Source organism: Somniosus microcephalus, chromosome 1 (assembly GCF_052327205.1).
Source record: "Somniosus microcephalus isolate GS21.2 chromosome 1, FLI_Smic_1.0, whole genome shotgun sequence".
Classification (NCBI taxonomy): Eukaryota; Metazoa; Chordata; class Chondrichthyes; order Squaliformes; family Somniosidae; genus Somniosus; species Somniosus microcephalus.
In genome coordinates, this window is record NC_140987.1 from 105,553,137 (window position 1) to 105,579,286 (window position 26,150).

The 26,150-nt window shown below is 43.0% G+C and overlaps 1 protein-coding gene across 1 annotated transcript in view; it reads left to right on the plus strand.

Annotated features, from left to right (window-relative positions):
• The window catches only part of LOC147124272 (chondroitin sulfate synthase 3-like), a 312,420-nt gene extending 286,770 nt beyond the window's left edge, over positions 1-25,650 (plus strand). The window contains exon 2 of the mRNA XM_085984466.1: positions 23,357-25,650. Coding sequence (XP_085840592.1) covers positions 23,357-24,928 — 1,572 coding nt within the window. The 3' untranslated portion in view covers positions 24,929-25,650. The remainder of the gene's footprint in view (positions 1-23,356) is intronic.
• The last annotated feature ends 500 nt before the right edge of the window (positions 25,651-26,150 follow it).

The window sequence follows — 26,150 nt, forward strand, 5'->3', positions numbered from 1 at the left end:
CAGGGAGTGGATCTGGTCTTGTTGAACCTGTAATTTCTGTTGTTGCTCACTTTCAAGTTACGTACTGAGCAATGGTTTCCTGCCATTAAACTATTAGTTGCGCCAAAAGAGAGAGAGAGATAACTCCTTGGCACTGCAATCCCAGGCAAGTACACTTCACCTGACGAAGGAGCAGCGCTCCGAAAGCTTGTGATTTCAAATAAAGCTGTTGGACTATAACCTGGTGTTGTGTGACTTCTTACATTTGTCCACCCCAGTCCAACTCTGGCATCTCCACACCTTGTCTAGAAACAACACAGAATTTCTACAGAATGAAACCCTTTGACTGTTGTAATTGAATTGTTAAATCTGCTCATTTTGGTTAAAAAGAAATTGTTACTTTGGATCTTCTTTAAAAGAATTCTTTTACTGCACAATATTTGTAATGTATAGTTTGTCTAAAAATGAAAGCATTGTGTGGTATTTAGTTTATTCTTTTAATGTGGTTGGTGGATATCCGGTAGCAGTCTTGAAGTATCACTGGAACTTCAATCAATTATGGTTTAACCACGGCATCTATAGGCCTTCATTTTGCCACCATTTTGACTTCTAATGTGGTTAACAGCAACTTGATTTTTGGTAATCTGTGGCACATTCATACAATTTAACTACGCTTCTTTACTGGAAATCCACCCTTAAAACTTTTACTTAATGGGCTTGTACACCAAGGTAAAATAGTCAACTTGCAAAGGAAACCTTATCTAAAGCTTGGGCTGTTCTTCCAGCAAAATCTTGAACAGACTACTCCCACTTTCCATGCAAGCTTTTCAGTTGCTGTCATCTCCTCTGCCACGTTTAAGCCCTGTCGGATAGCTGAAAGGTACACTAATAACTACATTAAATTTAGTGATTTCTAAAAGCCAGTACTGTAGATTGAAATATTTTGATATTTATACTACAGCACCATGGGGCTTTTTGAAATGATCTCTAATGAATTCCACCTCATTATCTTTAGAGGTGAATCAGCTTCATTGAAAATGTCTAGCGGGGGTGACTCAGTTCTGTTGAGTATTAGTGCACTGCATTCAGTGAGGACAGATGTCAACTTGATACCTGCTGCACTCATTTTGCAATCTGGGAGTTACCAAACAGAGGCTGCAACATGTGAAGGGGGTGAGCGGTGAGTAACACCGAAGCAGTGTCTGGTATTTGCTGGCAGCTAGCCACAGGAGTAGACCATACACCCGCCCTTTTGACTGCAGCAGTCAGGCCAGATAATGAAAGAAAATGGGTCCTGTTCCTACGATATTAAACTTACCCATACATTTCCATTTTTTTAAAAAGTGCTCAGCAGACATTTCTTCACAAAAACAGTGCAATTACATAAATTGTGTGACCTATCATTTGGAATAAAATTGTACACTATCCTTCGGACTATTTCCCACTCCAAGCAAAATAATCTTTTGTGAACTCAAAAGGTTGTGAAGCTTTGGAATTCTCTACCCCAGACGGCTGTGGATGCTCAGTCATTGAGTATATTCAGGACTGAGATCGATAGATCTTTGGATATTAAGGGAATTAAGGGATATGGGGATAGTGCGGGATGGTGGAAGATCAGCCATGATCTTATTGAATGGCGGAGCAAGCTCGAAGGGCTGAATGGCCGACTCCTGCTCCCAATTCTTCCATTCTTATGTGAATTTTTTTTTTCAGAGTAACATTTTGTGGTTGCAATAGCTCTGCGATATTGCTAACAAGCGTCGACACATTTGAAAGAATTTCCACTTTCAAAAAAGCTTAACTTGCAAGTAAACCTATTAAAATTGCACAAAGAAAGCGAGATATTACAGATGCTGGAAAGAACTGAATGTGTTGGCAACGCTCAGCATTTGAAGAGACAAGCTAAGGAATTTATTTTGAAATTTTAGTTCTGGACAAAATAAATCCAATTACAGTTTCTAGTTTGCTAGTCAAATCTAAATTTCGATTAAAAAGCCATCTTTTCATGGAAAATTGTATTTGTTCGGAATCGGCGGCAGTTTTAAACATCACAAATCATTTTTATCTTTGAACAAAGCCTAAGGCATGTTGCAGTGCTCTGCATTAACTTAAAACCTAAACATGACCCATATAATAAAGATCAGCAGTGCGTGGCTGAGTTCTGTTCGATCTTGTGCTCAATTTGGACAGACACGCATGCCTCCAGTGAGAGATTATTCAAATACTTTCAGCTATATTATTCTGTTTGCTACTAAGCTTTGTGTGAAGCAATATGCATTTCCTAATATAAATTGCTCCCCATTATTTTGGGTCTGTGAGACACAGATACTATGGGTCGATTTTCATTGCCCCGTGGAGTCGGGATTGGAGGCGTATGGGGGGTTAAAGTCTCGAATTCGGGGGTCCCGACACCATCCCGCCCCCAACCCGCCTCCATGTAAGTTTCAAAGGAGGCGGGTACCCGCCCCGCACTGGGACCTGCCTACCCGAGGCAGGAAGGGATTAGTGCCAATTAACTGCCAGTTAACGGGCAGTTTTTAGCCTAATCCCTATTTTAAAGCTTGAAGTGTGGGATTCCCGACAGCTCCAAACCACACCAAGTTAGAGGAGTCAGGTTGAAGGACTTGGAGGGGTCGAGATGTCAGTGTTCAGGTGAGTGATGGGTGCATGAGTGCAAAGGTAATTGTGTTTGGTGTGTCTAAAGTGTGTAAAGAAGTTTAAATTACCTGTACTTACCTTTTCAGCCTTCCTTCCTCTAGGTTTCAGGAGTCTCTCATCTAACCGGCACAGAAAGCAGAATGGCTGCGAACTGTCAAAAGTGACAGCCTGCAGCTTTCTGTGCCGGTGAGATTTCTAACTGAGTCTGTGGAGAAGGACTCAGGCTAGAAGTAAGACTGTCAGTGTTTGACAGCTTCAAACAGCTGTGAAACGCTGATATTTCATCTGTCAAAACGTCTTGACAGATGGAATTTCAGTCTGTGACGTCACCTGTTGCCGGGTGGCCCTTAATTGGCCTGCTGAGCCCGCTGGGCGGGCTCAACAAAGTCAATCAAGTTAAAATCGTGTGGATTGGCCGCATCTCGATGGAGGCGGGACTACAACCCCGACAGTTGTAGTCCCGCCTCCTTCCCGACTTCTGAATGAAAATCACCCCCTATAGCTCTTCCCTCCCCAAGTTAAGTAACTTCCCCTCCAATTTTCCCTTCTTTATTGGGAGCACCTGGCAGATGTCTCCTTGGAAGTTCTGCACAATGGCACACTCAAGATCAACAACTAATTAGTGGAAGGAATTGCAGGCATTATAAAAAGGATATAGAGGCACTGGAGAAAAGTGCAAAAATGATTCACAACGATGCTTCCAGAACTGCAAAACTATATTTGTCAGAAAAAGCTGAATAGGCTGGGCTCTTTTCTCTAAAAAGAAGGCTCAGGGGTGACATGATAGAAGTCTTTAAGATTATGAAAGGGTTTGATAGGGTAGACGTAGAGAAGATGTTTCCATTTGTGGTGGAGACCAAAGCTATGGGCCATAAATATAAGATAGTCACTAATAAATCCAATTGGGAACTCAGGTGAAACTTCTTCACCCAAAGAGTGGTAAGAATGTGGAACGCGCTGCCATAAGAAGTAGTTAAGGCGAATAGCATAGACGCATTTAAAGGGAAGTTAGATAAGCACATGATGAAGAAAGGAATAGAAGTATACGCTGCTAGGGTTAGATGAAGAGGGGTAGGAGGAGGCTCGTATGGAATATAAACACTGGCACAAGCCAGTTGGGCCAAATGGCCTGTTTCTGTGCTGTAGACTCTATGGGCCATATATTCCGATCCCTACGGGTGTGTATGCGCTGTAAACGCACGCATAGGGACATCAGAAATGCCGGTTTCAGGCATGCGCTGAGAACCGGCATTTCCGATCTGTCAAGAATGCTCTTCACAGACCGGACGCTTGCCCTGGAGAAGGGCCTCCGTGGGCAGAGAGTTCCGCTTTCTGGAGACCCTCCGCCTGCAGAAAACCCTTACAATTCTTACGCCTGGTAAAAATAGGCGTAAGGCCGGCTTTTACCAGGATAAAAGTTGAAAAAAGTAAAAAAAAATGTTTTTAATTTCACTGATTTATCATTTAAAAATACTTAGAAAAAGGTAAGTTTAATTTTAGCCCCATAAAAAACTTTCATTATTTTTTCAAAAAATTTAATTCTTGTTTAAAATATTTAACTTATTGTAATTTCAACTAATTTTAAAAAGGTGATGGTTTTTTAAAATGTATTTAAAATTTTACTATGTTTTTGGGGTGATCTCCATTCATACAGTTGAGAGGTCTATCTGTCAATTGTATGAAGGGAGATTCCCTCCTATTGGCTCCCCATGGCCCATGTGATCCAAGGGACGCTTGCGAACTGCCTGTGCCTCTGGGATATGTGGGCCCTGCACATTTCGAGTTTGGAGAGGCCCAGGATCGGAAGTATAGGCACCTCGGGAGCCCTCAGGTAAGTTTGTAGGATTTTTCCAGATCAGAGGCCTCCGCACGCAGGATCGGAAAATGCGGCCCAATGTATTTTTGGTATACACCATCATGAAGCTGTTATCGGAGACCAGTAAACTTAATTAAGATCATTTTGAATAACCTAACAGGTGCCATACACTGATAAATTTTGAATTTTCTAATGCATATTTATGCAATGTGCTTGTAATACTAGAAGAAGCACCATATGCAGCAGACAAGGTCGGCATTACTTTCTAAAACCATAAAATTATTTACCTTCAAAATGAACCCAAGGACTGATTGAGTAGGTGCTGTAGTGAAAGTGTAGTGGTTACAGTAATATTTTTCTATTAAACTGGAGCCAACAGAGCTCTTCACCACTGTCAGACCACCATTTTGTGAGGTCTCACTCTCGCTGGCACACTAAAAGAGCACTATTGCAACAACCGATCTGTGCACAGTTTTTAGTGTTCCATTTACAGTAAGAGCTGCCTTAGTGTATTAACCAGTATAAGTGGGACAGCCTGCACAAGCTGTTTTACAACACAGTGATATCTCAGTCCTCTATTATAGCACATAAGGATCTATTGATGGGGTAAGATGAAATAGGGTGCGAGGAGGCTCCTGTGGAGCATAAACACCGGCACAGAACTGTTGGGTTGAATGGTCTGTGTCTGTGCTGCAGATACAATAATTCTATGTAAATGGTTATAGAAACATAGAAGATAGGAGCAGAAGTAGACCATTCGGCCCCTCAAGCCTGCTCCGCCATTCAATGAGACCATGGCTGATCATCCAAATTCAGTACCCTGCTCCTGCCTTCTCTCCATACCCCTTGATCCCTTTAGCCTTAAGAAATATATCTAACTCCTTCTTGAATATATTTAATGAATTGGCCTCTACTGCCTTCTGTGGTAGAGAATTCCACAGGTTCACCACTCTCTGGGTGAAGAAATTCCTCCTCATCTCTGTCCTAAATGGCTTACCCCTTATCCTTAGACTGTGACCCCTGGTTCTGGACTCCCCGGCCATCGGGAACATCCTTCCTGCATCTAGTCTGTCTAGTCCTGTTAGAATTTTATAAGTTTCAATGAGATCCCCTCTCATTCTTCTAAACTCCAGCGGGTATAAGCCCAATCGACCCAATCTCTCCTCATACGTCATTCCTGCCATCCCAGGTACAGGAAACTTTGTGCTATCCGGCACCGACGGGACCGAGCTGTTGCCGTCCCATCAAAACTGCCGGACAAACCAGCGCTAATGTTGAAACATACGGAGATTTTCAGCTCCGTATCTGGCAACAAACCCTGTTGCTTAGCAACAGCTTCTAAACAGTCGGCCGTACCTTGCAAGCGTCTCTGTAGCTTAGCAACAGCTTCAGCGAGACCTTGCAGAGCCTGACTGGTGAAAAAAAAGCAACGAAAAGAAAAAAAACCTAACGAAACGGCTCCTGATTTTTGCCGGTGGCTCGAACAGTTAACCTCCGGATAAACCAAAGTTTCCTGTATCAGCCTGGTGAATCTTCGCTGCACTCCCTCCGTGGCAAGAACATCCTTCCTCAGATAAGGCGACCAAAACTGCACACAATGCTCAAGGTGTGGCCTCACCAAGGCCCTGTACAATGGCAGCAAGACATCCTTGTTCCTGTACTCGAACCCTCTCGCTATGAAGGCCAACATACCATTTGCCTTCTTAACCGCCTGCTGCACCTGCATGCTTACCTTCAGTGACTGGTGCACAAGGACACCCAGGTCTCGTTGCACTTCCCCTTCTCCCAATCTATTGCCATTCAGATAATAATCTGCCTTCCTGTTTTTGCCACCAAAGTCGATAACCTTGCATTTATCCACATTATATTGCATCTGCCATGCTTCTGTCCAATCACCCAACCTGTCCAAATCATACTGGAGTTTCTTGGCATCCTCCTCACAGCACACATGCCCACCCAGCTTTGTGTCATCTGCAAACTTGGGGATATTACATCTAGTTCCCTCGTCTAGATCATTTATATATATTGTGAATAGCTGGGGTCCTAGCACCGATCCCTGCGATATCCCACTCGTCACTGCCTGCCACTCGGAAAAAGACCCGTTTATTCCAACTCTTTGCTTTCTGTCTGCCAACCAGTTCTCTATCCAAGTCAATACCTTGCCCCCAATCCCATGTGCCTTAACTTTACACGCTAATCTCTTATGCGGGACCTTATCGAAAGCCTTCTGAAAATCCAAATACACCACATCCACTGGTTCTCCCTTATCTAATCTACCAGTTACATCCTCAAAAAATTCCAGTAGATTAGTCAAGCACTATTATAGTTGAACTCACTGTACATACGGTGAGGCTAACAGTGCGATTATGGAGTAAATCGGACAGCAACTTCCAGAGTCTGCAAATGCGCAGCAATGTTCCTGTTTAGCTGTGCAGCCACCCAACTCTCTGAAGCTCCCGCGCAGGCCGCTTGCCAGTTTCTAAATGAAAAAACCGTGCATGCATGGAAGTTTGAATGGGCCGCGCAACCCCTTAAACGGTGCTGACTGAGTAACTCTGCTCCTCCAAAGGCTGCGCTTAAATGAAACCTCGCCAAGAGATGAAAGGATAATTACTAGTCCTAGCCACTTAAGGGCTACCCCGGATCAGGTGTATTCCTCAGATGTTTACTTTCAACTAAAGTTTGAGGTGGATGAATCCTAAAGACACTTAATTGGGTCTAAAGGTCCGGACTGTCTCTCCCTAAAGGAAAGGAACAACCTGAAAATGTTACCGTCCTCCAGACAGCACTTTTAATACGTTTAGCTAGACTGTAACATTCTGGATATTATGAGGGTCCGGAAAACTCCCCCAGAATTCTGCAACTCCTCACCAAAGAGTGTACAGAGATTGAGTTCGCAAGTTTGATACAGAAGTATTATGTGAGACAATTTAAAAATATATAGATTTATTAAAGAACCGACATATAATTTACAGTTGGTGAGTCAATCACAACATTAACAGTTCCAAGAAGAGAAAGCTTTACAATCTTATCAGAGATCCTTACTCTCAAATCTTAACTTCGCTACAGTTTTACAGTTCTTAAAGTTTATTCAGGATACCCACCAAAATCAAATACAGTACCTTGATCCCCGAGGTACAAAGAGTTGTAGACTTACAGAGCTAGCTCTGAAGCCGAGAATCGCTTTGCCCCTTTAAGCGAGTCTATTATCCCATTTGAGAGTTCAATATTTATACCCTTTTCCAGTGGTATTTCCTTTAAGGTTTTCTGCTGATGTAAGCTAATTATCTCTAGTCATTTTTCTGCTGACCCCTGCAGTTCTTAATCACCTCAGCTGGTAGCACTACAGAATTATGTCTCTTCTCTAGGTGTTCTAAATTTAGCATAAAAAGTGGCATAACAGCAGATGCACTTTACTTGGTATCATTTTTATGAAGGCAGATGTTTGTTACTTTTATGTGCTCCTTTACGAGGTGTAAATTAGAACATCTTGTACCGGGTAACTATTGTCTTGTTCCCAAAGGTTCAGACTTCAGGAGCCTTTATCCTTCTGTTTCAATAAGGCTATTGATTCAGTGTCAACAACTTATCTTATCTCAATAGCCAGAATGCTATCACAGCTTTTTCATCATTCGGTTTCTAGATTTCCAGACCCAGTTTGTCATGTTTTAATAAGGCCAGAATTATTTCATTGAATGGTGTATTTTTCTAAATAGGTTATATGGCTTATTCCTTCACACAGACTCAGCATTGAAATCCATGTAAGGGCATGAAGTTGAAGTAGTTACCCACTAAACATGGCAGCAAAAGTTAGGGCTGGTTCATTCAGGTGTAAGTTGAGGCGTATAAAATTATGAGGGGCCTAGATAGAGTGATAGGAAGATCCTATTTCCCCTTAGCAGAGAGGTCAATAACCAGGGGGCATAGATTTATAGTAATTGGTAGAAGGATTCGAGGGGAGTTGAGGAGAACTCTTTTCACCCAGAGGGTAGTGAGGGTCTGGAACTCACTGCCTGAAAGGGTGGTAGAGGCAGAAACACTCATCACATTTAAAAAGTACTTAGGTTATGGCACTTCAAGTGCATATCCACCAGGCTTCGGACCAAGAACTGGAAAGTGAGGTTAGGCTGGATAGCTCTCTTTCGGCTGGCACAGGCACGATAGGTCGAATGGCTGCCTCCTGTGCCGTAAATTTCTGTTTTCTAAGTGAATTTTTAACGATGTGCTAAGTCATAATTACTGCCAAGAACCTCTCTGGCACTGAAAATTTAAGCTTACAAGTGTGGAGTCTCATTCCTTCAGAATTTAATTATTGGAGATTTTTAAAAAATTCAAATTCATTTTTTTTTTAACTTTAACTTTTGAGAAACAATAGAGGTGCCATTATACTACTAGGTGCATTCTATAGGCCGCCAACTAGTGGGAAGGATATAGAGGAGCAAATTTTCAGGGAAATTACAGAGTGGTACAAGAACTATAGAGTAGTGATAATGGGGGACTTCAACTATCCTAATATAGACTGGGATAGTAATAGTGTAAAGGGCAGAGAGGGGGAAGAATTTCTGATGTGTTCATGAGAGCTTTTTTGATCAGTATGTTTCAAGCCGAACGAGGAAGGAGACATTGCTGGATCTGGTTCTGGGGAATGAGGTGGGTCAAGTAGAGCAAATGTCAGTAGGGGAACATTTAGGGAACAATGATCACAGCATCATAAGGTTTAGAATAGCTATAGAAAAAGACAGGGAGCAATCTAGAGTAAAAATAATGGAGGAAGGCCAATTTCAGCGGGTTGAGAATGGATCTGGCCCGGGTAAATTGGAATCAAAGATTGGCAGGCAGAACTGTAATCAAACAATGGGCTGCCTTTAAAGAGGAAATGGTTCGGGTACAGTTGAGGTACATTCCCACGAGGGGGAAAGGTAGGGCAAACAAAGTCAGAGCTTCCTGGATGACGAAAGAGATAGAGTGTAAGATGAAGCAGAAGAAGGGGGCGTATGACAGATGTCAGGTTGAGAATACAAGTGAGAACCAGGCTGAATATAGAAAGTTCAGAGGGGAAGTGAAAAAGGAAAAAAAGGGGCAAAGAGAGAGTATGAGAATAGATTGGCAGCTAACATAAAAGGGACTCCAAAATCTTCTATAGGCATATAAATAGTGAACGGGTAGCAAGAGGAGGGGTGGGGCCAATTAGGGACCAAAATGGAGACCTACGCATGGAGGCAGAGGACATGCTGAGATACTAAATGAGTATTTTGCATCTGTCTTTACCAAGGAAGAAGATGCTGCCAAAGTCATAGTGAAAGAGGAGGTAGTGGAGATACTGGATGAGATAAAAATTGAAAAAGAGGAGGTACTAGAAAGGCTGGCTGTACTTAAAGTAGATAAGTCACCAAGACCGGATGGGATGCATCCTAGGAAACTGAGGGAAGTAAAGGTGGAAATTGCGGAGGTACTGGCCATAATCTTCCAATCCTCCTTAGATATGGGGATGGTGCCCGAGGACTGGAGAATTGCAACTGTTACACCCTTGTTCAAAAAAGGGTGTAAGGATAAATCCAGCAACTACAGGCCAGTCAGTTTAACCTCCGTAGTGGGGAAGCTTTTAGAAACGATAATCTGGGACAAAATTAACAGTCACTTGGACAAGTGTGGATTAATTAAGGAAAGCCAACACGGATTTGTTAAAGGCAAATCGTGTTTAACTAACTTGATCGAGTTTTTTGATGAGGTAACAGAGAGGGTTGACGAGGGCAATGCGGTTGACGTGGTGTATATGGACTTCCAAAAGGCGTTTGATAAAGTGCCACATAATAGGCTTGCCAGCAAATTTGAAGCCCGTGGAATAAAAGGGACAGTGGAAGCATGGATACGAAATTGGCTAAAAGACAGGAAACAGAGAGTAGTGGTGAACGGTTGTTTATCGGACTGGAGGAAGGTAAACAGTGGTGTTCCCCAAGGGTCGGTACTAGGATCACTGCTTTTCTTGATGTATATTAATGACTTAGACTTGGGTGTACAGGGTACAATTTCAAAATTTGCAGATGACATAAAACTTGGAAGCATAGTGAACAGTGAGGAGGATAGCGATAGACTTCAGGAAGACATAGACAGGCTGGCGCAATGGGCGGACACGTGGCAGATGAAATTTAATGCAGAAAAGTGCAAAGTGATACACTTTGGTAGGAAGAACGAGGAGAGGCAATATAAACTAAAGGGTACAATTCTAAAGGTGGTGCATGAATGGAGAGACCTGGGAGTATATGTGCACAAACCATTGAAGGTGGCAGGGCTGGTAAGAGAGCAGTTAAAAAGGCATACTGGGTTTCATAAATAGAGGCATAGAGTACAAAAGCAAGGAAGTTATGATGAACCTGTATAAAACTGGTTCGGCCTTAACTGGAGTACTGTGTCCAATTCTGGGCACCGCACTTTAGGAATTATGTGAAGGCCTTAGAGAGGGTGCAGAAAAGATTTACAAGAATGGTTCCAGGGATGGGGAACTTCAGTTACGTGGATAGCCTGGAGAAGCTAGGATTGTTCTCCTTGGAGTAGAGACGGTTGAGAGGAGATTTGATAGAGGTGTTCAAAATCATGAGTGGTGCAAACAGAGTAGATAGAGAGAAACTGTTCCCATTGGCGGAAGGGTCAAGAACCAGAGGACACAGATATAAGGTGATTGGCAGAAGAACCAAAGGCGACATAAGAAAAATCTTCTTTACACAGTGAGTGGTTAGGATCTGGAATGGTGGTGGAAGCAGATTCAATCGTGGCGTTCAAAAGAAAATTAGATAAGTACCTTAAACAAAAGAAATATGCAGGGATACGGGGAAAGGGCGGGGGAGTGGGACTAGCTGTGAGTGCTCTTGCAGAGAGTCGGCACGGGCTCGACAGGCCGAATGGCCTCTTCTGTGCTGTAACCATTCTATGATTCTATTCTATGATTCTGTAACTTTTGCTTTCTGTCTCTTTTATCTCTCTCTCTTAATCCTATCTTTCTTTCCCTACCCGCCCACAGCCAGCGAGACTCTCAATCTGGCTGGCTGTAGGTGGGAAACAGAGGTTTCCCATGCAAATCAGGCCCTGCCGTTAAATTCGGCAGGGCCTGTGGAAAACCCGTTCTCCTAGGTTTCCTGACTGCTTCAGAGGACCCCCACTTCCAACCCTCCTCCCGATTAAAATTCAGGCCTGCATGTCTCGGTGAGGATTCTTCAATCTGATTGGTTGAAGAGCCACGCTGTTTCCAGCCCTGCTCACATACAACCACAGATCCCCTGTAGAGGGCGCCGCACTGAATCAGATGCCCGATGACAGCAAGTCTTCGCTCAAAAGCCCGCGAAAAGTCTATGAGCAGCTGTTGGCGTGATGAACGGTGAGTGCCGTTCGTTCACCACTGACCGCAAAATCCGGGCCAATATTACTTAATGTAGTATGACATTGAAATGAATAGTGCATCTGCTATCTAATCACTTGCCTGAAGATGGGTGTTTCCCACACTGTTCAAGTAAATGACATCCCACTGCAATTTTTTTTAAGCAATCGTTATCACCGGTATTCATAAGATAGTCTACAAATAAGAGTATTAGCTGTTGCCTCGCTACTAACCATCCTTCAGGGTCAGCTTTTACTCAACTGCGTTAACTGTCGTTCCCCACCAGGTGCTGAGTGAGTGTGGCTGTTAGCATAGCATCGTATCAAAATCTCAGCCAGCTAACTGTATCAAATGTGCTAGCACATGCCCATAACAGCCACGAGGAACAAAGAGAAACAGCACAAAGTGCAAACACAGCTACACAGAAACAAGACGAGACAGAGTGGATTTTCCTCCAATTGCCATGTCAGCAGTGAGGCAGAAACCTCCGCCCATCAACACAAGTCCATTGCTAACCTGCCGGTATTTCTTCCAGGGCCTCTAATTATACATGCAGGCCAGGTTAGGAGCAGTAATACCACTCCTCGTTGTTTTGCAGCTGCTGGGAGGGAGGGAAACGTTGTAGCTAATTAAATGGGGACATTTATTTTTTGTTAGCAAGAGCCATAAGTAGAAAAATACCTGAAGGAGCAGTAGCCTTAGGACAATCAGCAGCATAAAAGGCACCCAGATTCTCAGATGTATCTATGGGTGGTTTACTGGCTGAAGTAAGAGCTAGAAGGAATCGACTCGTGGGGACTGAGGGGAAGAAGGCCCATGAAAGGGTGCTTCAAACCCTATGGAGGCAGATTGCTGAAGCAGCAAGTACAACCTCCATTACCCCAAGAACTGCCGCACGGTGCTGCAAGCGGTTCAGTAACCTTGAGGATGGCCAAGCTAAGTTAAGGTGCCGTTCCCATACCAATGATAAACCCATACCATCGCTTAGGTGTCAGGGAAACTTCATTATGCAAAGAGGAAGCTCCCGAAACAGTGGAACACCATGTTAATTCACAATGATTCTGTGAACTTACATCGACTGTCACAAGGGGTTCTGAAGCTAAACATTCAATGAGTTTTAAGAAATGGTTTTATTTGTTGCAATTCCCACATGGTAAAAGTTATATTTGTCACATCTTTGCCAATACTTCTCCCTCAACCAACATAACCAAAACAGATTATCTGGTCATTATCACATTTGTTGGAGCTTGCTGTGCGCATATTGGCTGTCGCATTTCCCACATTACAACAGTGACTACACTCCAAAAGTACTTCATTGGCTGTAAAGCGCTTTGAGACGTCCGGTGGTCATGAAAGGCGCTCTATAAATACAAATGTAAGAAGTCACACAACACCAGGTTATAGTCCAACAGCTTTATTTGAAATCACAAGCTTTCGGAGCGCTGCTCCTTCTTCAGGTGAAGTGGAGAAATGCATAAAGACACAGCTTATATAGTCAGAGAATCATGTCAGATGTTTACAGGTAACCTTTCCAACTGCCATTACATGTAACCCCACCTGATGCAGGGTCATCCAGACTCGAGTCGACATTGGCTTGTTCTCTCTACACAGATGCGGCTGGACCTGCTGTGATTTCCAGCCAAAAAAAATGTTTTTTGTCTTTTTTTGTTTTTCATACAGACCCCAGCATCTGCAATATTTGACCCCTTGTGACCCCACCTCATTGTTCTTTGATGTAATGTTTCCCTGACTGACCTGTTTGGACACCATTCACACCTTTGACTGCTGTGATTATCTCTCTGCCGAGGTGTGATAAATGGCAGTTGGAAAGGTTACCTGTAAACATCTGACATGATTCTCTGACTATATAAGCTGTGTCTTTATGCATTTCTCCACTTCACCTGAAGAAGGAGCAGCGCTCCGAAAGCTTGTGATTTCAAATAAAGCTGTTGGACTATAACCTGGTGTTGTGTGACTTCTTACATTTGTCCACCCCAGTCCAACTCCGCTACTATAAATACAAGTCTTGCTTTTTTTTCTTTCACCCCCACCAACCCCTTCCATTACCACCACTACCAAATGGTGTGAACCAATTACTTGTGTAAGAAGGGTAGGCAAGTAACCACCCTGAGTAATTATGTTCGAGGTTTCTATTCAGTATTCTAATTTCCTGTTGTATCTCCTAGGTTTCTGGCTGATTAGTGGCTTAGTTCTGAAGGCCTATAATCAGACAACAACATATCCCCAACATACATTGGCAGACCTCTAAACGTCTGATAGTGTGTCGGCAGCCCATTATATTTTATGCTTGATTTTCTTTTCCATGGGCAGAGTGTAAAAGAGGCTGCCTACTTGTTTTCGCCCATTTTGCGGTACCACCCCAAGATAAATTTCACCCCAATGTGCTTAATTTTTGGTGCTCCTGATTTTCTGGTCATTCATTTAAAAATATTGTGCCCACTAACCTGCACACCCAATTATGCAGTCTGTAATCCCATTAAATAAGATTCTGTGTCAGAAGCAAAATCGCAAAAAAATTAACCTGATATGCTGTAGGTTTTCTGCTATAATGTGCTTTCACACCCAATTAAAAGATATTGAAGGGAATTTTTGAAGAAGTAAAGCTGACTAAACTAAGTACGATTCTGAGTTCTTCAGTTGAAAGTAAATTATCTCATTTACTGGCAGCCATTTTTGCAGCAACATCTGACCTAAACTATGGTGAGACCTTGGTAGACAAAGGACATCTTTGTCCTTTTTTTTCAGCATTTAATCATTTGGGATTTTTGTGCATAAACCTGACAAGTTTCCAAGTCTGTGTGTGTATGTGTTACTATGAGAATGTTCAAGTAATTTCTGGTAAAAGGCAGAGCATAGAGGAAGAGAGTGACTGAGCATGGTACAGTGCCACAATAATTGACGTGTTACAGACCCTACATTAGTTGATGTGTACAGGAAACTTCGCGATATCCGGCACCGACGGGACCGGCGTGATGCCGATCTATGAAAACTCCCGGACAGACCAGCGCTAATGTTGAAGGATACGGAGGTTTTCATCTCTGTATCTGACAACAAACACTGTTGCTTAGCAACAGCTTGTAAACAGTCGGCCCGTACCTTGGAAGCGTCTCTGTAGCTTAGCAACAGCTTCAGAGAGGCTTTCCAGAGACTGACTGTTTAAAAAAAATGCTAGGAGAAGGAAAAAAAAGAAAAAAAAACTAACAAAACGGCTGCTGATTTCTGCCATTAGATCGAGGTTTCCGGACATACAACCTCCGGATAAACCAAAGTTTCCTGTAATAAAGAAAACTCATATTTCTTGTCTGATTCAAGCATACTCATGTTATAACTGTGTATAATATTAAATTTTCTTTCTTCATTCCTCCTTCAAAACTGTTTAAAATGAATATTTCTGGGGTGATTCTGCATATCATAACACTATGTGAAAGGCTGCTTTTTTCTGCATTAATGTTTCTGAAGTCTCTGGAAAGTACAATTTTATTATTTCTGATTTAAAAAAAACAAGAATGTGTCATTATAACAATGACTGTAGAAGCTCGCAGAGATTAGAGGTTTATAGGGTATAAAATTAATACAAAAATGGGTAAAGTATAAAATATGATGAGACATATTTTATACGATATAAATGGAATTCCAATTTTGCTTATTAGCATTTGATCTCCGATGCAGATGTAAGGGCACTGCTATCAAATTGGATGTTTTATTGTTGAGGGGATATGATGAGTCACAATCACTTATGTGGAAATTGTTTGCTGTCTTGGCCCATTTGTGTTGCTGTATAATACACAAGGCAATATCATTGAGAATCCTGACAGTTCTATGGAAGACCAGAGATTTTCTTGGTCAAGGTATTTTCAATTTGTACTCTATGCAATAGTGTGCTTCCATTGGGATGGTCACAGAGGATCTTGACATTGGTACAACACCTAGGGGTAGATTTTCATAAAGCTGTCGGGAAGGAGGCGGGACTACAACTTTCGGTTTTTAGTCCCGCCTACATCGACATTCGGCCAATCCACGCGATTTTCCCTTGATTGACCTTGTTGAGCCCGCCCAGCGGGCTCAGCAGGCCAATTAAGGGCCACCCGGCAACAGGTGATGTCACAGACTGAAATTTCATCTGTCAAGAGGTCTTGGCAGATGAAATATCAGTGTTTCACAGCTGTTTGAAGCTGTCAAACACTGACAGTTTGACTTCTAACCTGAGTCCTTCTACACAGACTCAGTTAGAAGTCTCACCGGCAATGAAAGCTGAAGGCTGTCACTTTTGACAGCTCGCAGCCATTTTGCTTTCAGTGCCGGCTGAGTGATGGACTCCCGAAACCTAGAGGAAGAAAGGCTGTTAAGGTAAGTACAGGTAATTTAAACTTCTTTACACACTTTAGATACACCAAACACACTTACCTTTGCACTCATGCACCTATCACTCACCTGAACACCGACATCGTGACCCCTCCGAGTCCTTTAACCCGACGGCCCGCCCGCTCTAACCTGGCGTGGTTTGGAGCCGTTGGGAATCCCACACGACACCCCTCAAAATAGGGATTAGGCTAAAAACTGCCTGTTAACTACCTGTCATTAGTCACATTTCTATCATCATCAATTGCAGAGGTGTTCAGGTACATTACACTTTACCTGATAGCAGGACACCAAGTAGTTGGTGTAGGTTAGCAATGTGCCTTACAAACCCTAGTAACACAGTTTTTAGATCAGATGTTGTGCGATCTGCAGCATCTGCCTGAAACTACGCATCATAATGCGGTCCTGAAAATGCTTTCTAATCTGTTTTCAGTTATGTACAGCAATACTGCTAATTGAGTAACATCTTTATTTTGAACCTTATTAAATTGTACTCGAGGTAAAAAGTAATTTACAAAAACCTTCCTGTTGTTAAAAATGTATTTCTTTTTATAAAACAGTAGGGTAACAATGCTCATGTATAAGCAGACATATGCTCCACTGCAGTAAAATAATTGGCCAAGTCATCTCTCTTTCAAGCTGTGGCAAAGTACTGCATTAACGATAAGATCCAAAATTTGTTTTCTGCAATGTCCACGGCCATACCACTAAACAGTGGGAGAACCAACCTTATATTTCATTCTCTTTCTCTCTCTCTCTTCCTTTCCCCACTGGACTGGCACAGATCAAATGCACACTCATAAATTAACTAACCAGGTACTAGATACATTCTTCTAAATGACATTTGACACTGTGGCCGAAATTTTAATCTGGAGGTGGGTCAGGAGCGGGGTTGGGGGGTGCTAGAAAGCTGATGGGAAACTCGGGAGAACGAGTTTCCCGCAGGCCCTGCCAAATTTAACAGCAGGCCCTGATTAACATTTCAAAGCTCTGTTTCCCCCCCCCCCCACAGCCAGCCAGATGGAGACGCTGGCTGGCTGCGGCACTAGGCCGCAGAGAGGAGGGAGGGAAGTATTAGGGAGGTGAATCGGGGTTGGAGGAGGATCGGGCAGGTGAATTGGGGCTGGGGGATGATCAGGAGGAAGGGGAGTTGTGAATCAGGGCCGGTGGAGGATCAGTGGGTGAATCGGGGTCGGAGGATGATTGGGGGGGTGGATCGAGGCCGCAGAAGGATTGGCGGTTGGTCTGGGGCCGGAGGACGATCGGGGCCAGAGAAGTATCCGGGAGGAGGGGGAGGGCTGTGGTTGGTGGTTGGGAGCTGGAGGACGATCGGGGCCGGAGGTGGGGAGGCTAGAGGAGCATCGGGGCGGGGGGGGAAGGAGGGTGGTTGGGGGCTAGGAAGGCGACTGGAGGCTTCGGGGGAGGAGCATGGAGGGGAGATCGGACACTTTGATGGGGGCGTGGAGGCCTCAGGCTGGGGGTTCCGATCGCAGGTGGTGGGTGAGGCACGGACGCTGGATCCAGCAGGTAAGTGGAAAGCCACTTTCTTCCTGGATCCAGCAGTCCTCGCCTTCCTTTAGCTGGCGGGTTCCCCGAGGCCCAGGAAACCTGACCAGCCAGAGCGAAATTTGTAATGATCGCCATGAGGCACGCCAGCTTCATTATAATATTTAAATGGGTGACCCGTCTCCTGGCAACAGGTTGGCTGCCCATCCCACCTCCGTTAAAACCGGAAATGGGTTGGGATCGGGATTCAGTTTTTTAACTCTTTAATCTTCCACCTGAGCCCAATTTTTTGAGGATGTAACTGGTAGAATAGGTAAGGGAGAACCAGTGGATGTGGTGTATTTGGACTTTCAGAAGGCTTCCGATAAGGTCCCGCATAAGAGATTAGCGTGCAAAGTTAAAGCACATGGGATTGGGGGTAAGGTACTGACTTGGATAGAGAACTGGTTGGCAGATGGGAAGCAAAGAGTTGGAATAAACGGGTCTTTTCCCAAGTGGCAGGCAGTGACTAGCAGGGTACCACAGGGATCGGTGCTAGGACCCCAGTTATTCACAATATATATAAATGAGCTAGACGAGGGAACTAGATGTAATATATCCAAGGTTGCAGATGACACAAAGCTGAGTGGGCGTGTGTGCTGTGAGGAGGATGCAGAGAAACTTCAGTATGATTTGGACAGGTTGGGTGATTAGGCAGATGCATGGCAAATGCAGTATAATGTGGATAAATGCGAGGTTATCCACTTTGGTGGCAAAAACAGGAAGGCAGATTATTATCTGAACGGCAATAGATTGGTAAAAGGGGAAGTGCAACGAGACCTGGGTGTCCTTGTGCACCAGTCGTTGAAGGTAAGCATGCAGGTGCAGCAGGCGGTTAAGAAGGCAAATGGTATGTTGGCCTTCATAGCGAGAGCATTCGAGTACAGGAGCAAGGATGTCTTGCTGCAGTTGTACAGGGCCTTGATGAGACCACACCTTGAGTATTGTGTGCAGTTTTGATCGTCTTCTCTGAGGAAGGATGTTCTTGCCATGGAGGGAGTGCAGCAAAGATTCACCAGACTGATACCTGGGATGGCAGGAATGACGTATGAAGAGAGATTGGATCGATTGGGCTTATATTCGCTAGAGTTTAGAAGAATGAGAGGGGATTTCATTGAAACTTATAAAATTCTAACAGGACTAGACAGACTAGAAGCAGGAAGGATGTTCCCAATGGCGGGGGAGTCCAGAACCTGGGGTCACAGTCTAAGGATAAGGGGTAAGCCATTTAGGACAGAGATGAGGAGGAATTTCTTCACCCAGAGAGTGGTGAACCTGTGGAATTCTCTACCACAGAAGGCGGCGAGGCCAATTCATTAAATATATTCAAAAAGGAGTTAGATATATTTCTTAAGGCTAAAGGGATATGGGGAGAAAGCAGGGACAGGGTACTGAATTTGGATGATCAGCCATGATCTCATTAAATGGCGGAACAGGCTCGAGGGGCCGAATGGCCTACTCCTGCTCCTGTCTTCTATTTTTCTGTGTAACCCACCCGATCTTTGGGGTTAAAATTCCCCGCTATAATTGTACTAGCTGTGACGAAGGAGATTTAATAGGGCGGCAGAAATGTTAATGCGCAAACATACAGAGGACTTTACTTGTCTTGCACATGTACACAGCTTTTCTTCTGCGCTATGTCCCTCTTCCGTAGTCTGTAGCCATTGCTGAGCTATGGTCCCACAGAAAATGGCCCTCTGGTATATGGCAAAGTGGCCATTTTCCATGTGAGAACCTGGACATTGAGTATTAGTGGCTATACAACTCCTCTGGGGTAAAAAAAACTCACTAATACTTTAGGACTAGACTCGCACATGGGTAATGAAATGGAGGACACTTAGCGGCAGATATTGGCATGCGTTGCACCTGTTTCTCGGGCGTAAAACATGGTGCAAAGCATACCACCTTAGCTTGGGACAGCCTGCACCCAATCTACACAGACACACTACTAAAGTTGTGTGGGCAGAGGGCCAGAACTTAGTTGGTGATTATTCTGCAGCGGTCACCAATGGAAGGCAAATTTATTTGTTTGTTCTTTTAAAAAAGAACATTCCTGTAGAGCCAGGAGGAGTAGGAGTGTCCCTCTGACTCCACAGAAGTCTCGATCCGTAGCCTGCTCCTGTTCACCCTCCCAGGACTTAACTAAGGGCCATTGCCATCATGACAAACGGCCTGATATTAATCTCTTAGCTTGAGTGAGCTGCCCGTGAAGGTGCGACCAGTGCCAGCAGCTGATGTGGCTTCTGGGTGGCCAATGTGCATGCATAAAACAAGCGGCAGGGAATCTTTGCTGTGCATATCACGGTCCTAATGATGTAGATAAGGACCCGATTGCAATTTTAAGGAGCACATGGGAGGAATGTGCAATGTGCACGCTACACTTCACGCTTCACTTCACGCTTCTGATCAGGAAACGGCCAGAACATTTTTTAATGTGTTTTGGTGCGGCAAGTATCCTCCTCCTGGCTTCACATGAAAGCTGCGAGCTGCTACCGACCCAGCCTCGCCCCCAACTTAGTATCACCTTTCCCCCCCGCCAAGGATCTACTTGCAACTAACAGCCTGCATCCCAGCTCGCTGAAATTCCTGAGGTCAAGGACTGGGTTGCTGCAGTTTCCTGCCAAATTCAAATGAGATCGGAGCCTCATGATCGCGGCTACCTCTTCGCCACCGGTTTGAGAGGCAGGCCAGCCGACACACTCCACTGATCGACCTCCCAAATGCCAAAATTGATTCCTATGTTTTACCTCCAGATGCTCGTCTGGTCTGTATAGCCAGTTTAAGAACATAAGAAATAGGAGCAGGAGTAGGCCATTTGGCCCTTCGAGCCTGCTCTGCCATTCAACAAGATCATGGCTGAGTTTCTACCTCATCTCCACTTTCCTGCACTATCCCCATTTCCCTTGATCCCTTAATATTCAAAAATCTATCCAGCTCTGTCTTGAATATACTCAACAACTGAGCTTCCACAACCCTCTGGGGTAGAGAATTCCAAAGATTCACCACCCTCAGTGAAGAAATTTCTCCTCATCTCAGTCCTAAATGGCCAACCCCTTATTCTGAGACTGTGGCCCCTGGTTCTAGACTCCCCAACCAGGGGAAACATCCTCCCTACATCAAGTCCTGTAAGAACTTTGTATGTTTCAATGAGATCACCTCTCATTCTTCTAAACTCTAGAGAATATAGGCCTAGTCTACTCAATCTGTCCTCGTAGGACAGTCCCCCCATCCCAGGAACTAGTCTGGTGAACCTTCGTTGCACTCCCTCTATAGCAAGTATATCCTTCCTTAGGTAAGGAGAACAAAACTGTACACAATACTCCAGGTGTGGTCTCACCAGGGCCCTATACAATTGCAGTAAGATGTCTTTACTCTTATATTTAAATCCTCCCTTAATAAAGGCCAACAAACCATTTGCTTTCCTAATTGCTTGCTGTACCTGCATGTTAACTTTCAGTGATTCTTGTACAAGGACCCCCAGGTCCCTCTGAACACCAATATTTCCCAATCTCTCACCATTTAAAAAATACTTTGCTTTTCTATTTTTCCTACCAAAGTGGATAACTTCATATTTCTCCACATTATATTCAATTTCCCATGTTCTTGTCCACTCACTTAGCCTGTCTATATTCCCTTGAAGCCTCCTTGCATCCTCCTCACAACTTACATTCTCACCCAGCTTTGTATCATCAGCAAATTTGGATATATTACATTTGGTCCCCTCATCCAAAGCATTGATGTAGATTGTGAATAGCTGATCCTTGTGGTATCCCACTAGTTACAGCCGGCCAACCCGAAAATGACCCGTTTATTCCTATTCTCTGTTTTCTGTCCGTTAACCAATTCTCAATCCATGCTAGTATATTACCCCCAATCCCATGAGCCCTAATTTTGTTTAATAACCTCTTGTGTGGCACCTTATCGAATGCCTTCTGAAAATCCAAATACACCACATCCACTGATTCCGCCTTATCTATTCTGCTAGTTACAACCTCAAAAAAATATTATTTTCTAAGTGCCCTGTTACCACGTCCTTAATAATAGAATATAGCATTTTCCCTACTACTGATGTCAGGCTAACTGGTCTGTAGTTCCCCCTTTACTCTCTCCCTCCTTTCTTAAATAGTGGAGTTACATTTGCTATCTTCCAATCCGCGGGATCTAGAATCTATGGAATTTTGGAAAATGACAACCAATGCATCCACTATCTCTATAGTCACTTCTTTCAAAACCCTAGGATGCAGGCCATCCGGTCCAGGAGATTTATCGAATTTCAGTCCCATGAATTTCTCCAGTACTTTTTTTTTACTAATACTAAATTCTTTCAGTTCCTCATTCTCGCTAGACCCTTGGTTCTCCACTATTTCCGGGAAGTTTTTTTACGTCTTCTTCCGTGAAGACAGACACACAGTATATGTTTAATTTCTCTGCCATTGCCTTATTCCCCATTATAATTTCTCCTGTCCCAGCCTGTAAGGGACCCACATTTACTTTCGCTAATCTTTTCCTTTTTACATACCTATAAAAGTTTTTACAGTCTGTTTTTATGTCTCTCGCTAGTTTACTCTCATTCTACTTTCCCTTTGTTTATCAATTTCTTGGTCCTCCTTTGCTGAATTCTAAAATCCTCCCAATTCTCAGGCTTACTATTTTTGGCAACATTATAAGCCTCTTCCTTTGATCTAATACTATCTTTAACTTCGTTTATCATGTGTAGTCACGTAATTATCTTTTTGGTTTGACTAATTAATGATCAATTAACACCATCCTGGGTCAAACCATTCTCATTGATTTGCACTGTACTAACAGTGTAGAATTGTTAATCTTCTTCAGACATTGTTAGTTTGTCAAGTCTGTTTTCTTGCCTCCGGCAGCAAGAATGGCACCACATAACCTTTAAGTTGTCTTCTGTAAAGTGGGTTTCATTTATTCAAATTTATTTTCCTTCTCAACTTCCCAAGTCTAAAGAAAAGAGTAGCTATTTTTATTAAAGGTTATTTAGTTTAGAAACAGAAACCGAAAATAATAGATTTGAAAACAGAAGTGTTACAATGACATCATTAGAGCAAATATTGATTGTAATTACAACTAAGAAATTCTTTGCAACTTTTAGATGGAGAAATACTTTGAATATAAAAATATTTTAGTTTTAATATATTTTCCCATTTTGGGTTTCCCTTTTCTGGAGAGAACCACTCTGCTGGCCTCAATAGTGAGAGGTCTATTAGCAAGTAGCTACACAGGAAGTCTTCAAAATCATCATCTGGGCTGGTGCTGAATGCTGATTAGGGGTGGTTAAGACAGCGGCATTCAGCAGCAGACCACTAAGACAGCAGTCTGACTGAGTTTTGCAGAAGTTCACACAGCAAGTGACCATCACAATGGGCTGTTAGCAGATTGTTTGCAGCAGGCTTTCCTGACTGTCGCGGAATTTTGCCTAGAAAATAACATTCCATGGAATTTGCTTGTTTCTTTTCTTTTAAAGCAGTATTTATTTAAGTAATAAATATTGTGTTACCAGAAGTATGTAATAGTGCCCTGATTTCTTATGCTGGTTCTGCACTTAACTTTAATAATAAAATAACATTTTTTTTTTTCAAATCTTCCAGATGCAGCAGCTGTTCTATGAGAATTATGAGCACAACAAAAAGGGATACATTCAGGATTTGCGCAGCAGCAAGATTCATAATGCTATAACACTCCATCCGAACAAAAGACCCGCCTATCAGTATAGATTACATAACTACTTGCTGACCCGTAAAGTTTCGGAACTACGCCATCGGACCATTCAGTTGCATCGCGAATGTGTGTCTATGAGCAAGCTCAGCAACACGGAAGTACGCAAGGAGGATCAGCAGCTTGGAATGATGCCATCCTTTATGCGTTTCCAGCCTCATGACAGGAATGAGGTCCTTGAATGGGAATTTCTGACTGGGAAACATCTTTTTAGCATGGCGGAAACGCAAATCCCTCGCCAGGGCATCAACAGTGTGCTCCGTGCAGCACTGGATGACACTATAATGCAGGTTATGGAGATGATCAACTGGAACTCTAAGACCAGAGGACGTGTGATTGAATTTAAAGAAATTCAATATGGTTATCGAAGAGTTAACCCCATGCATGGAGCAGAGTACATCATGGATCTGTTGCTACTTTATAAGAAACACAAGGGGAGAAAGGTGACTGTCCCCGTGAGACGGCATGCCTACATTCAACAATCTTTCAGTAAAGCATTCATGAAGGAGGCTGAAGAGCTTGATGCCAGAGGGCTTGCAGAAAGCATAAACAGAGACTCTCAGTCTTTCTCGTTCTTCTCAAACTCACTGAAGATCTTCTCACCATTCCAATTCACAGAGACCGCCAAAGAGCTTAAGCAACGCAGTGACCAGAAAGTTCACATCCTAGTCCCTCTCACTGGAAGGTATGACACATTTGTCCGGTTCATAGAGAACTTTGAGAAGACTTGCCTTATCCAAAAGCAGAATGTAAAATTATCCATATTGTTGTTCAACTCTGATTCAATCCCAGATAAAGGCAAGCACATGGAGTTAATGAGAGAGCTTAACCTTAAACATCCTAAAGCAGATATGACCATTCTCCCTATGAAAGGGGAATTCTCCAGGGGCCTGGCCCTAGAAATGGGCTCTTCTTCACTTCATAATGACAGTTTGTTGCTCTTCTGCGATATCGACTTAATTTTTACTCCAGACTTTGTGCAACGATGTAGAGACAATACAATTCAGGGAGAACAGGTTTATTTTCCTGTAATCTTTAGTCAGTATGACCCAAAAATAGTTTATGGTGGTAAGCCAATAAATGATAATAACTTTGTTTTCACAAAGAAGACCGGTTTCTGGAGGGATTATGGCTTTGGAATCGTTTGCATATACAAAAGCGATTTATTGCATGTTGGCGGGTTTGATACCTCCATTCAGGGTTGGGGACTAGAAGATGTGGACCTTTTTACTAAAGTGATCTCTACTGGCTTGAATGCCTTTAGAAGCCAGGAAATTGGGGTTGTCCATGTTTACCACCCTGTTCACTGTGATCCTAACATAGATCCTAAGCAATATAAGATGTGTTTAGGGTCCAAAGCAAGTACATTTGGATCGACAATGCAATTGGCTGAACTCTGGCTTGAAAAACATCTAAATGGTGGATACAACAGAACTATATCCTGACGTTCAAGCCCTTTATCTCACTCTCTCAAAGGGTTTTACCTCAGATTTTTACATTGTTATGCTTATGGTTCCCCAGTCGCCTCTTCCAAAGAAGATTTTCAAAGCATTAAGAAAAGGTGAATAACGTTCATGAATATTTTAGCGTCCTATGGAAAATGCTTTGAAAGTGGGTTATTTTTATCTTTTTTGCCTAAAACTGGGGAGATTCAGAACACTTGAGAGTACTGTCAATCATATTTCTCCTGCAGGCTTTGTAAAAGTGCTTCACGTGTCAGAATCTGAGCTCAAAAGTCAAAACTGATACGATGGAAATAATGCCACAAAAGTGCTTTAAGCTTCAAGTGGGAAAGAACTATTCTAGACTTTTTAATTTATGTTCAGACTTTAAAATTGTTGACATTCACCATCTGCAGTATTTTTTAAAACTATGTGAACAAATGTATGATTGTATGTTTGCTTTTAAAAACTTTTATGTGGGAATATATTCTCACGAGATTACAGGTACTGGTGACCAAGCTCTAAATGTCTGAAATTGTATGTATTATGTATACTGTGTACAGTGAGTTTAGATGACTCCTGGTTTCTTCAATGGAAACATGCTGCAAGTAGGCATGTATCTTCATTCCTGTAGCTTTGTGTCCTTAAATGCCCCTTCAGTTTGCCGCTTAGAACAAATCATCTGAGAACACTCCTATTTATAATAAAGTATCTGCATAACATTATTTCACTTTCTAACTATGGTTGAATTGTTTTTGTCTAGTTTGTGAAAGTCACTGGGTTCCAAAGTTTGAATTTGTTTTGACTGTTATACCTCTGACATGCAATGATTTGCCTCCTTGATCGTCAAAGCACTGCATTTATGAGGCAGATAGCTGTTTATTTAATAATTGCTGGAAATAGGAGGATTTACTGCTGGAAGTGCATTGGAAATGTTCTTGAACTGACTGATATGCCACCGAGAACCCACCCAGTTTTCCTCAGTGCACCTTTATTATATTCCTGGTGGGCTCCAGGCACTTTTAGTGCCATCTGTAGACAGCCTGCCTTTGGGGGAGGAAAATTCAGTGCTGCTGCAGCAGCTGAAACGGTCAAGGTAGCCATTGTGTGTCTATAACAAGGTGGCTTAGTGTAATCTGTAAGACTGGTGCTTCAGGGCACTGAGCCCACAAGACTCTTCTGTTGAGCTGTTATGGGCAGTAATTCAACAAAGGAAAACCCAGTT